This window comes from Nerophis lumbriciformis, linkage group LG34 (genome assembly GCF_033978685.3).
Source record: "Nerophis lumbriciformis linkage group LG34, RoL_Nlum_v2.1, whole genome shotgun sequence".
In the NCBI taxonomy this organism is placed as follows: domain Eukaryota; kingdom Metazoa; phylum Chordata; class Actinopteri; order Syngnathiformes; family Syngnathidae; genus Nerophis; species Nerophis lumbriciformis.
Window position 1 is genome coordinate 8,757,145 of NC_084581.2, and position 13,676 is coordinate 8,770,820.

The 13,676-nt window shown below is 41.4% G+C and overlaps 1 protein-coding gene across 4 annotated transcripts in view; it reads right to left on the minus strand.

The window, feature by feature from the left end:
* The window catches only part of LOC133576088 (1-phosphatidylinositol 4,5-bisphosphate phosphodiesterase beta-4-like), a 126,401-nt gene that overhangs the window by 40,270 nt on the left and 72,455 nt on the right, over window positions 1-13,676 (minus strand). For all 4 annotated transcript variants that reach the window (XM_061929046.2, XM_061929050.1, XM_061929047.1 and 1 more), the window contains 3 exons: window positions 10,003-10,083; window positions 9,742-9,801; window positions 5,260-5,403 (listed from right to left, as the gene is read on the minus strand). In XM_061929046.2, coding sequence (XP_061785030.1) covers window positions 5,260-5,403; window positions 9,742-9,801; window positions 10,003-10,083 — 285 coding nt within the window. The remainder of the gene's footprint in view (window positions 1-5,259; window positions 5,404-9,741; window positions 9,802-10,002; window positions 10,084-13,676) is intronic.

The window sequence follows — 13,676 nt, forward strand, 5'->3', positions numbered from 1 at the left end:
TTAAAAATAGGACAAATAGCCAGACAAACTTTGATCTACTTCAATAAGGTGACACCAGCTAGTCAAACACAAATCAAAGACATCGAAATAACACTATCCAAGTTATTTCTCCATGGATTTGTGCACATTTAGGGTCTAAATAAATCTCACTTCTAATAAATACTTTTTTCTTGTGCTGGTAGTCACTGACACATAGGATCGAGCAGCATATCATGTGCCACCTTCAGTAAACAAGCATTTTCCCCTGGTGGCAACTTCACAATCTACACCTTATAATTCTGCAGATTTGGTCATATTTTTGGTGAAGTTCAAAGCCTGTTAACGCTGTCAAATTGTATGAGTGAATGGGAGACCCTTCTATCAAAATCTTTGCTTGCGGCTACATAGTACTTTATGACTGACATCTAAATAACGCCATTAAGCAAGATAACACAAGCTGCAGGGCCTGTAGTCTGTTTGTGGCAGTGACATGTAAACAACTATCACATCCGGAGGTCTGCTAGTGTGGGCGATGTTCATGCTGGGAGGTGCTGAGGGTGTCTTAGTGTGTGTGCGTGTGTGTGTGTGTGTGTGTGTGTGTGTGTGTGTGTGTGTGTGTGCGTGCGTGCGTGCGTGCGTGTGTATGAGCAGGCAACATGGCGAGCTGGGGTGTTTGAACCTGTGGGCAAATAGTGCACATGTCTTGCAGATTTTTGCATGTTGACGAATAAATATTATTGGCTGCCCACTGCCACACGACGAGCACCAACATGCTCAACAATCACCACAAAAAAAATATACATTCCGCATCAATCTTATTTTTTTTTTTTAGCATTTTTAGGGATAATATTAGATAAAGGTGTGCAAGTAACAGTGGTTATGCGCTCATTCCAGCCCCGGGCTCCAACCAACGACCACAAATCGCTGCCAAATGAGAGTCCAGCAGCTCTTAAGAGTCAAGAATCTTTTTGATAGGGGTGTCCCAATCTAATATTGGTATCAGATATTGGTCCAATATCATCAAAAAAAAAAAAGTATCGGATTAAATGGGCTTGCATCTAAAATGTCTGATATAATTTCCGATAAAAGCATTCCTGCAGCGTGTTTATTTTTGCCAAGCAGGACTGCCAATTAACATCCAATAAACACACATGGTTGGACTTTTCTTGTATTTTAGTCAAGTCTTTTATAAAAGGTAAACATGGTAGGCTATAGGCTTGGCTAAGCACACAAAAGCACATACGCTAGACATACATAATATGTGTCCTTATTTAAACAATATTGCAGTCTAAAACAGCACATTTGTTAACATAAACAAGTATCAAATATAAGTAGGCAGAAGAGTATTTCAATGTATCCAGTGACAAACGCGTCCGCATCGTTCAACTTACTGTGTCATATAGGACTAGGTAACATGGCTAATTTCCCAAATCGGTTAGATTTGGATTCATAAGGTTCTAAATAGATTAATTACGATTTGATTCAGTTTGATCCACGTAAATATCGAAAATGTCTCAAATATGTTACAAAATACAAATGTAATTAGTTTTTTCTCTTCATCATTCAATCAATCAATCAATCAATCAAAGTTTACTTATATAGCCCTAAATCACGAGTGTCTCAAAGGGCTGCACAAGCCACAACGACATCCTCGGCTCAGATCCCACATCAGGGCAAGAAAAAACTCAACCCAATGGGATGACAACGAGAAACCTTGGAGGGGACCCCCCAGGCGACCGGTGCAATGGACGTCAAGTGGATCTAGCACAATAGTGTGAGAGTCCAGTCCATAGTGGATCTAACATAATAGTGACTAAGATGAATGCAGCAATGTCCAGAGACTTCCTGAATCAAAACCTTTACTTCCCATCCAATCCGATGGCGCTTGAGAGGTGCTGCAAAGAGGACTGGGCGAAAGTGCCCAAAGATAGGTGTGCCAAGCCTATGGCATCATATTCAAAAATACTTGAGGCTGTTAATGCTGCCAAAGGTGCATCACAAAGCATCGAGCAAAGACTGTGAATACCTACAGTACAGGCCAAAAGTTTGGACACCCCCCCTCACCCAATGGCCCTCTCCATTTTCATGACCATCCACATTGTAGATTGTCACATCAAAACCACGAACCCAACAAAAAAAAAACTTTGGACAGTTTTAAACTTCCTACAATGTTTCCAAAGTGCAATTTTTAAATAAAAAAGGAATTGCAAGTGAAAGTGTAATTGTAATTGTGTTGCAATGTTCCAACACTGCACATTTTTCAAGTGCAAAATAACAACAGTAAATATGTAACCCAGTCTTCTGCGACTCTTTTTTTTGCTAGTGCAGTCAGAAAGAATGTAACGCAGAGCAATTTTATTGTCAAGGCCGGAAGTGAGCGTTTCGGTTTTCTTGACACTGCTCTGTGTGGGTGATGACAAAACAAAAGTAACTCCAGTGTTGCCAGCTTGGCGACTTCCTAAATCCTCTTGGCAACTTTTTTTGTTAACAGCTACTAGTGACAAATCTAGCAACTTTTTACTGTGTTATTGGAGACTTTTCTTGTGTTTTAGAAACACTGAGGTGAAAACACGCTGCAGTTAATGTCCTCAACGAGCAGTGGCGGGTGCTGCCGTGAGTTCCTCCCCCAATGCTGCTGGTGTTGCTGCGGGAGCAGAGCGGAGATCCTCACCACTCAAAGTCCAGACTGCAAATGATTTATGCAAGACTGCGATTCCCGCCCTGGCTTACAAAGCGAGACGTACTTTTAAATATAAATGTTTCTTCACTGTCACGCTAAAATAAATCACTGCAACATCCCAATTGTTTGTTACTGAGCTAATCAATCAATCAATCAGTTTTTTAGTGCAATTCACAACTCTCCAGTCTTTGATTTGATATTTTAATTTGATGTTTAACAATCCAGGACAAAATTGAATCAAATTTAAGAAAAACTAAGAATTAACAGAATAAAGTTAATTTGTTGTTCTAATCATACTTAGCATTTTTAAACTCACTTTTCCCCCCCACGTTATTCCTTTTTTCTACAGCGTCCATTGCAATAAATTATGCAAATGAGGTGATGACATAATCGAGCGTCTTTTAGCGACTTTTATGACAACCAATAGCTACTTTACTTACTGACGATTTGGCAAAGGGAGTACCTCTTAAGTACAGCTCCTTTCTTCAGCAGTGACCTTACAAGACCATTTGTTACAAATTGAATACATAGAAATAAAAGTTTCAGTCAGATGTCTACATTGCAAGATCATATAGTTGTGTGGTTCACTGTAAGAACGAGCAAAAGCTGGCGAGTGTGGCCGTAAATCTTTGCCAACAAAAGTTGCAATGGCTTCTCTTACTGTTTGTATCTTCACTCACAAGGCTACCTGGGGTGTGGGGGTGGTGGGAAAATAATCAATATTATGCCTTATGAATCGATATTGCTAAAACTAAAAAAAATATCGATCAACAGTCGATCATCTTACCCAGCCTTTGGAGTTTTGCAATGCAGTCTGCTGAAAATGATGGAAAGTGCCACTACATAGCAAATGGTGCTGTGGACAAACAAATTTTAAGATATTCAACACTCTACTACCATCTGGCAGCTAACCCTTCGTGTGCATCATGATTATTTCTTAATCTAAACGGGAAGATATGGACATCCTATCAGTCGTCATTGAAGTAAGAGCAGCCATAGTACAGTAAGCTGTCATTCTATTATGTTCGTAGTTTGTATTTCTTGTTTAGCACTTAGCTACAGGGATGCTAAGTGTTTCTCTAAAGCTGGATCTGTTTAGAGGAGCTTCAAAATCATCATCCTTATATTCAGGATCAAAAATATAAGTCTCTGGATCCTAATTTTCCCCAAAGTAATCGTTGTTGGCTCTCACAATGTCTGCATGATTTGCATTGTTTTTGGTGATGAAGGAATCTGTGGTTCCTACCTCTACATCACGCAATCATGTGACTGGCTAGCTCATTATCTCTCAAAATGGCTCAGGAATCTCTGTGAGATTGATACTATTTTGATCATATTTATTTATTTATTCGCAAACCTTAGAAGAGTCTTTAAAGAAAGTATAAATCAATTCCAGACGGTTAACAATAAATAGGTTCTCGGTTTGAGTAATTTCACATGATCAAACATGTTCTAACATTCCACTCAACAAAGTAATAAAAGTACCGGTATGTATGATTCATGCTGATATTGTATTGGATTAATATCAGTATTGGCCAATACTCAGGACTCCAATAAAAATGTAGTTTTGAGATACCCCTGATTTTTTAATACGCACTTTTTTTTAATTTCAGGAAACTCACAATTACAGGCAGAGGGTTGGGTGTAGCACGCAAACCGCATTTTGCCCTAATGTGCTTTGGAGTGGATGTGTACCTAATGTTCAGGCCTCATATGTGGACTCAATGACCCTCAAACGGTAACAGCTTAAGATAGAGGCCTGCCTCTCATAGACACACTCGGTTATGACAAAGACAAAGTCACAGTTACGCACGCACGCACGCACGCACGCACGCACGCACGCACGCACGCACGCACGCACGCACGCACGCACGCACGCACGCACGCACGCACGCACGCACGCACGCACGCACGCACGCACGCACGCACGCACGCACGCACGCACGCACGCACGCACGCACGCACGCACGCACGCACGCACGCACGCACGCACGCACGCACGCACGCACGCACGCACGCACGCACGCACGCACGCACGCACGCACGCACGCACGCACGCACGCACGCACGCACGCACGCACGCACGCACGCACACACACACACACACACACACACACACACACACACACACACACACACACACACACACACACACACACACACACACACACACACACACACACACACACACACACAGCTGTTGTTTTACAGGATGGCGACTAGTGAGTGGATCATTAATGTCAAGTGGATTAATGCACTAAGGCACCAGAGGGATGTGGGCCGCATGCTACAGGCAGTGGGTCATCCATTATTTGAGTATCTACGAACAGTGGGAATGCGTTCACACTCTCTGGAACTCTTGTGCATTTAGTGTGAATGCAATCATCCCAACATGCAGACCAAGACCACTTGAGGGAGGGTTCTTGGTTTCGGGCCAGCCTGCACAGACTGTACATCAAGTAACTGTGCATTTGTCCTTGCTTTGAATGTGCACTTTGCACTTGAGCAGCATCATTACACTCACATTCAAATATTAAGGCTGTCATTTGTCACAAAAAGGTGCAAAAAATGAAGGAATATCTGTGGATTAATTTTTTTACCCTGGCTGTGTCCGGGTTCTCTGCCACCATGAACATGAAGCTAAGGTTGACCAGGTCAGCGCCGCTACAGATGCAGATGATGCAGCCCTCCAGGTCGGCCTCTGTCTTTCCGGTGGCTTCAAATGACGACAAAATCTTTGGGTCCTGACACAAGAGTACAATTGAGAGGAAACATTGAACTGTGGAATTGTGCGTCAATCTGACATGAACATGGAAACCAAGCAGCAAGTCGACATCCAGTGCCAGCCATCTCCTGTGGCTTATTGCATTATGTGTACAACTCTAAGGGCTTGTGTAAGTAACCACATTAGCCTCACAGGAGAAGCCCCTCTCTCTCTCATCAGCAGTCACAGCAGCGTTTTACACAGACAACAAGGCTCGCTGTTATCTGGTCGCACCATCTTGCTACGTGCCCTCACACATGTACACATGGAGGATGAGACAACACACAGACGTCTGCTCGCTGTCATTAATGTGCAGCTAGTAGACCCGCACATGCACGTGTTATCCAACTCGCACCCTTGTGGTGTCGGTGGGCTGGTGGACTTGATGGGTTGGCATCGCGATTATAGGCTGTCTATCAGCCGATAATATAATATTTAGGGCTTTCAAACAAATATTTAATCGCAATGTATCGCAGTTTGTTCATAGTTAACTCATTAATAATTGTGATTTAATGCAGATAGAAATAATTTTTTTTATCATTAATAAACATACCAGAGATACTTTTCAAGTTTTTATTACCATGACTGGACAATTAGTTTGCTTTAATGAAATGTTTTTAAACATGACACTTTTTTGAAAAGCTCAACACAGAATGGACATAAATAAAAAAGATTACCTGCAGTGCGTCGGTGTCTTGCCAAATTTCGTTAGATTATAAAATGTGTATTCCTGCCTTAGGAGCACTTGCATTCAGAAAAGGAAGCTACGCCATTTTTGGATACCAGTTTCGCACATTGATAACAAAATGTGGATGTTATGATCATGCAATGAACGTCAAAAATGTTTGGTAATGTAAAATGTGATAGTTCTACCTGAATAACTGCTTCTGATGTTCTGTACATTACATGTTGTACAAGTTAATTATATTCATATTGCTGCATGACAATGTTTTAAATTTCTCTATTTATTGTTAAAATGAAATGCCTGCTGAACATTCTTTAATTGCAAACTATCAATCAAGGTTATAAAATAATATTTACTTATTTTTTTTAATCTGCCAGAAAATATTTATTTAGGTAGAAATTTCACAGATTACATTACAAAACATCTTAGACAAACCATGATCCTAATTAAAGTTAAAGTACCACTGATAGTCACACACACACGAAGTGTGGTGAATACTCTCTGCGTTTGACCCATGCCCTTGTTCCACCCCCCTGGGAGGTGAGGGGAGCGGTGAGCAGCAGCGGTGGCCATGCTCAGGAATCATTTTGGTGATTTAACCCCCAATTGCAACCCTTGATGCTGAGTGCCAAGCAGGGAGGTAATGGGTCCCATTTTTATAGAGTTTGAAAAATAACAACGATACACAAGTCAGTAGCGAGGTTGACAGAAGTGCTCAATCTAATCAACAGGCTCCATGTGTTACCCAGTAGAGGTAGTAAGTACACATGAAAATGTGTACAGCGCTAACAGAGGCCAAGAGATGGAAAAGTTTGTGACAGGAAAAAGGAGTCTTCGCAGTGGCACGGCGTGGCGCAGTGGGAGAGTGGCCGTGCGCAACCCGAGGGTCCCTGGTTCAATCCCCACCTAGTACCAACCTCGTCATGTCCGTTGTGTCCTGAGCAAGACACTTCACCCTTGCTCCTGATGGCTGCTGGTTAGCGCCTTGCATGGCAGCTCCCGCCATCAGTGTGTGAATGTGTGTGTGAATGGGTAAATGTGGAAGTAGTGTCAAAGCGCTTTGAGTACCTTGAAGGTAGAAAAGCGCTATACAAGTACAACCCATTTATCATTTATTATATATACAAGCGTGTAACTTACACAGTGTGTTGTACAGATAAACAAATACATATCAAGATCTTAATAGTAATTCAATTCAGAGGGGTCACAAAAAACATTCTGTTCCAGAGGGTGATCATGACTGAAATGTATTTAGAAACACTTGTACATGGTCCTATATGATCCGAACTTACTTTGAATAAAACACATTTGTGTCACAGTGTATATTTATCGCTAATCAATCAAATAAAAAAAGTTCCAACATAATTAAAAATGACAGCGTATTACATGCACCGTATTTTTCGGACTATAAGTCGCAGTTTTTTTCATAGTTTGGCCGGGGGTGCGACTTATACTCAGGAGCGACTTATGTGTGAAATTATTAACACATTACCGTAAAATATCAAATAATATTATTTTGCTCATTCACATAAGAGACTGGACGTATAAGATTTCATCGGATTTAGCGATTAGGAGTGACAGATTATTTGGTAAACGTATAGCATGTTCTATATGTTATAGTTATTTGAATGACTCTTACCATAATATGTTACCTTAACATACCAGGCCCGTTCTCAGTTGGTTATTTATGCGTCATAGAACGTACACTTATTCAGCCTGTTGTTCACTATTCTTTATTTATTTTAAATTGCCTTTCAAATGTCTATTCTTGGTGTTGGATTTTATCAAATAAATGTCCCCAAAAATGCGACTTATACTCCAGTGCGACTTATATATGTTTTTTTCCTTCTTTATTATGCATTTTCGGCCGGAGCGACTTACTGTATACTCGGAAAAATACGGTAGGTGTATTTTTGAGGTGGTCTCTTCTTGTGATTTGTGAGACAGACACAGAGCTTTCTATGCATGTGAGCTTTTCACGAAACTACCAGTGGATAAAAAGTATCAAAGACTGCAGGTACATAAAAAAATACCCTGAGTTACAAACCCTGTTTCCATATGAGTTGGAAAATTGTGTTAGATGTAAATATAAACGGAATACAATGATTTGCAAATCCTTTTCAACTCATATTCAGTTGAATATGCTACAAAGACAAGATATTTGATGTTCAAACTCATAAACTTTATTTTCTTTTGCAAATAATAATTAACTTAGAATTTCATGGCTGCAACACGTGCTAAAGTAGTTGGAAAAGGGCATGTTCACCACTGTGTTACATCACCTTTTCTTTTAACAACACTCAGTAAACGTTTGGGAACTGAGGAGACACATTTTTTAAGCTTCTCAGGTGGAATTTTTTCCCATTCTTGCTTGATGTACAGCTTAAGTTGTTCAACAGTCCGGGGGTCTCCGTTGTGGTATTTTAGGCTTCATAATGCGCCACACATTTTCAATGGGAGACAGGTCTGGATTACAGGCAGGCCAGTCTAGTACCCGCACTCTTTTACTATGAAGCCACGTTGATGTAACACGAGGCTTGGCATTGTCTTGCTGAAATAAGCAGGGGCGTCCATGGTAACGTTGCTTGGATGGCAACATATGTTGCTCCAAAACCTTTATGTACCTTTCAGCATTAATGGCGCCTTATCAGATGTGTAAGTTACCCATGTCTTGGGCACTAATACAACCCCAGACCATCACAGATGCTGGCTTTTCAACTTTGCGCCTATAACAATCCGGATGGTTCTTTTCCTCTTTGGTCCGGAGGACACGACGTCCACAGTTTCCAAAAACAATTTGAAATGTGGACTCGTCAGACCACAGAACACTTTTCCACTTTGTATCAGTCCATCTTAGATGAGCTCAGGCCCAGCGAAGCCGACGGCGTTTATGGGTGTTGTTGATAAACGGTTTTCGCCTTGCATAGGAGAGTTTTAACTTGCACTTACAGATGTAGCGACCAACTGTAGTTACTGACAGTGGGTTTCTGAAGTGTTCCTGAGCCCATGTGGTGATATCCTTTATACACTGATGTCGCTTGTTGATGCAGTACAGCCTGAGGAATCGAAGGTCACGGGCTTAGCTGCTTACATGCAGTGATTTCTCCAGATTCTCTGAACCCTTTGATGATAGTACGGACCGTAGATGGTGAAATCCCTAAATTCCTTGCAATAGCTGCTTGAGAAAGGTTTTTCTTAAACTGTTCAACAATTCGCTCACGCATTTGTTGACAAAGTGGTGACCCTCGCCCTATCCTTGTTTGTGAATGACTGAGCATTTCATGGAATCTACTTTTATACCCAATCGTGGAACCCACCTGTTCCCAATTTGCCTGTTCACCTGTGGGATGTTCCAAATAAGTGTTTGATGAGCATTCCTCAACTTTATCAGTATTTATTGCCACCTTTCCCAACTTCTTTGTCACGTGTTGCTGGCATCAAATTCTAAATTTAATGATTATTTGCAAAAAAAAAAAAGTTTATCAGTTTGAACATCAAATATGTTGTCTTTGTAGCATATTCAACTGAATATGGGTTGAAAATGATTTGCAAATCATTGTATTCCGTTCATATTTACATCTAACACAATTTCCCAAATCATATGGAAACGGGGTTTGTAGTTTGTTTTCTTACCTTTGGGACAGCGCCGACACGAATACTGTTGATGAGGGAACACTCCAGCACCTGGCCTTCCTGCAAGAGTACAGTGGACAGGAAGCATACAAGTGATGCTAGTAATGAAAATCTCTCAAGTTCTGAAAGAAGCGTCACAAGCCTGGGTCACACTGACCCAAATATGGCCGACACCTCCTCTCCAGCTGCATAAACAACACTACTAACATGGCCGCCGTTGTGTTGTGAATGTGCTCTGGCAATGTCATTTATTGCTTGTACCTTTCCCTCACTCTTCCAGTAGATGAAAAAGCCATACTCGTCCACCTTCACCTGACAGTTGGGCTCGAAGATGTACGGGTCCTGGGAAAGAGGGAAAAAATAGTTTATAAGAGAAGAGTTCCTCAATCAGAGGATATGGCCAGTATATGAAAACTTTAAAGTAAATGCTTCGGATGTTGTACAACAGGTTACGGACGACAACATTTTTAAATTTGCACATAACTTCAAAGGTCTGCTAACTTGACCCGTATCCATTAGTTATTTATGCTTATCCGGGTCTGAGTCATGAAGCCTAAACTTCCACTGGGCACGACACGCAGGCTGGGCATGCCCAGAACACCTCACCAGGGAGTTAGGTCTTTTCGATGTGAAGGAGCAGTGCTTCAACCTAAGACCTTTTTAAATGACCGAGCTGTGTTACAACATCAAGGATGGGTACCGAATTTGGTATTTTTATAGGTAGTGACCTTTGGTACTACCAGGAACCAAGTCACGTACAATCCAACAGTGCCATATTTCAATACCTTTGTTGCACTTGACGTCATATCCGGTTGCAGACTTTGCACCATTTCAAACACTTGGTGGGCAAACAGACATATTCGTAGCGAACTGCCTCTAATTAATGACACAATTTATCATGACAATAAAGCGTTCAAATGTGCTTGTTTGATGATAATTCACATTGGATATATCATACACAGTGGAACATTTATTTACAAACCCCTCATTGTACAAACCTTTCGATTTACGTATCACAGACCAAATGTTTTTGGAGGCATGGCGGAGATATTTATAAAACAATCTTGCCTTCCTTCTTTCATACTTCCTCCAAACAAGCCGTTTGGAATTTGCTTCATTCGTGACATTTCTCCTATTGGTGACGTCAGTAGGTATCTCGATATATAAAAAGTTTTACCTGGAGAGCTTTGCACGAGTCCACCATTGTAGTCAGACGTAATCAATAAGTTCCTTCTTTTTCTATATTCTCTACTCTATATTCTGTTGTGGGGCAGACTGGCTCGTGTATGCACATGCATCCTCCATTGTTGCCATTTCTAATATAAAGTAGCGTAAAGTAGTTATAAATGCCAATAGATTCAATATGGAAGTGCTAAAAACTACAACATGGTTGACGGGGAGAAGTCACAGTTGAAGTGGAAGCATGTAAATTAGACCACCCACAAAACGGCGCATCCTGAAGAATCGGAGTGTGTGTTGATGAAGTTTTCCAGCAAGTCCCGCTGAATAATTTACAGTCCTAACTTTTTTTCACAAAAGTGGTAATCAAATCAATAACTACAATTACAGCATAAAAAAAAGACAAGACTGGCTCATTCAACCTAATGGTAAACACTACTTCCTACCTACAGCAAAAATATATATAACAACTGGCTGGACAATTATTTTTTATCGGTATCAGTATATGTAATATACCTTTTTTTTTAAATTTTATTATTAAACAAATTCACATTTATCACCACATGAACATAAACAAAAATGCTGATGATTGGGTCTGTTGAGTACCACTATGGACTCCCAGGTATCCTGGTAATTGGTAAAATCCAAACACAGCACAGTAATTTTTATCAATCAAAATTAAATGTTGACCCGAAATCGAAAAGGACATTCTCGAAGGTGGGCTGTACACACTCTGAACAAGTTGAATACACACAGTACATAGTATGTATACGACAAGACGACGAGTCACAGCCTTTATAGTCCAGGTCACAGTGTCAGATTTTTCAGGAGTTGCACGGCAAGCTAATAAAAAGGTTGGAAAGGGAATGAACGAGTCGGTAGAGTATATAGAATGTAGGCTCCTCGACGCAAGAGCATAATTCAGTCTTTACTACAAACAATGCAAACCAAACACCTGCCTCGCATATTTCAGCACAGAATAGCCAGCAGAAGAATGCTCCAAACCCTATACACATGAAGCACAAGTGATATAGCTCTTTTCAAGTCCACAAAACAAATGTGGACTAGAAGGGAAAACTTTGTGTTCCGCCTCTTAAAAAAAGCCTGGAAAAGGCGGTCTTTGAAGGACCTCCTTTTTCATTTATGACACCAGGAGTCTGCATGTGTGTGGCACCATGTTCTTTTTAGGAAAGCACCAAAAAAGCAGAGTAGATGGATGAGTTAAAAGCTCGACCGGCTGCTTTAATCTCCAGTCTGACTGATGTGAGCGGCTGTCTCGCTCAGTCTTTAAGAAGGAAAAAAGATGTCCAACTCTTAGTGCAACTCTGTCACACTCAACGTTCCCTCTAAGGTGCGCGCCTGCGCAATTGCGCACCGCTCGCGCGTCCTCTGCGCACAGCAAATTAATGCCGCGCATGAAATCAAAAATCCCATCTGAACTTTAAACAAAATAAACACATTACAATTTATTTTGTATGATTTAGGGCAGCACGGTGGAAGAGCGGTTAGTGCGTCTGCCTCACAATACGAAGGTCCTGAGTATTCTTGGGTTCAATCCCAGGCTTGGGATCTTTCTGTGTGGAGTTTGCATGTTCTCCCCGTGACTGCGTGGGTTCCCTCCAGGTACTCCGGCTTCCTCCCACCTCCAAAGACATGCACCTGGGTGTAGGTTGATTGGCAACACTAAATTGGCCCTAGTGTGTGAATGTGAGTGTGAATGTTGTCTGTCTATCTGTGTTGGCCCTGCGATGAGGTGGCGACTTGTCCAGGGTGTACCCCGCCTTCCGCCCGATTGTAGCTGAGATAGGCTCCAGTGCCCCCTGCGACCCCAAAGGGAATAAGCGGTAGAGAATGGATGGATGGATGGATGGATTTTGCAATGCAACTCTGTGAGTGACAGGTGACAACAAGAGTGGCCCCAATGAATAAAACAATCTTTGTCAACACAGTTCAATTATCGTCTGTCGAGACGCTTTACGGACAGGAATTCCATCAATCACTTTATTGAGCAAAACTGTTTGTAACCACACCAAAAACATGAGTAAAAAAACCTTTTATCTATAAAAACTGGTAATTTTCTGCCATACAAACCAGGCTTAAACCAATGTTATCATCCGTCGTTTCAACAGAAGCCGCTCGCTCTATCTCACTTGCACCAACACACGCACTCATGGCACTTAGCCAGTGCTGCGTTTATGGCCACACAAAAAGTCAGACAACCCCAACGCCACACAATGTGTAAATACCAGGTTGTAACACTCTTGACCCCACAATCAGATGTGTGCTTATTTTACTGCCATTTATTAAGAATGTTAATCTAAGGATATTATTCATGAGATATTGTCACTAGATTTCATAAATGCTAATAAAACACACACACACACACACACACACACACACACACACACACACACACACACACACACACACACACACACACACACACACACACACACACACACACACACACACACACACACACACACACACACACACACACACACACACACACACACACACACACACACACCTGCCTGGACTATTTGTCATTCAACAGGGTATGGCTCAGAGTGTTTTTGAGGAGGAAAAAAAAATCCATGCAGTTAGTGTGTGTGTGTTTGTGTGTATGTGTTAGAGTGGGAGGAATTGGCAGACGCCACTTAAATAAACGCAGATACTGCTCCAGGCTTTCTAATTCCCAAGATGCAGAGGAGGCTTATTCATTCACATTTGCTCTCAAAAACACACAAGAGAAC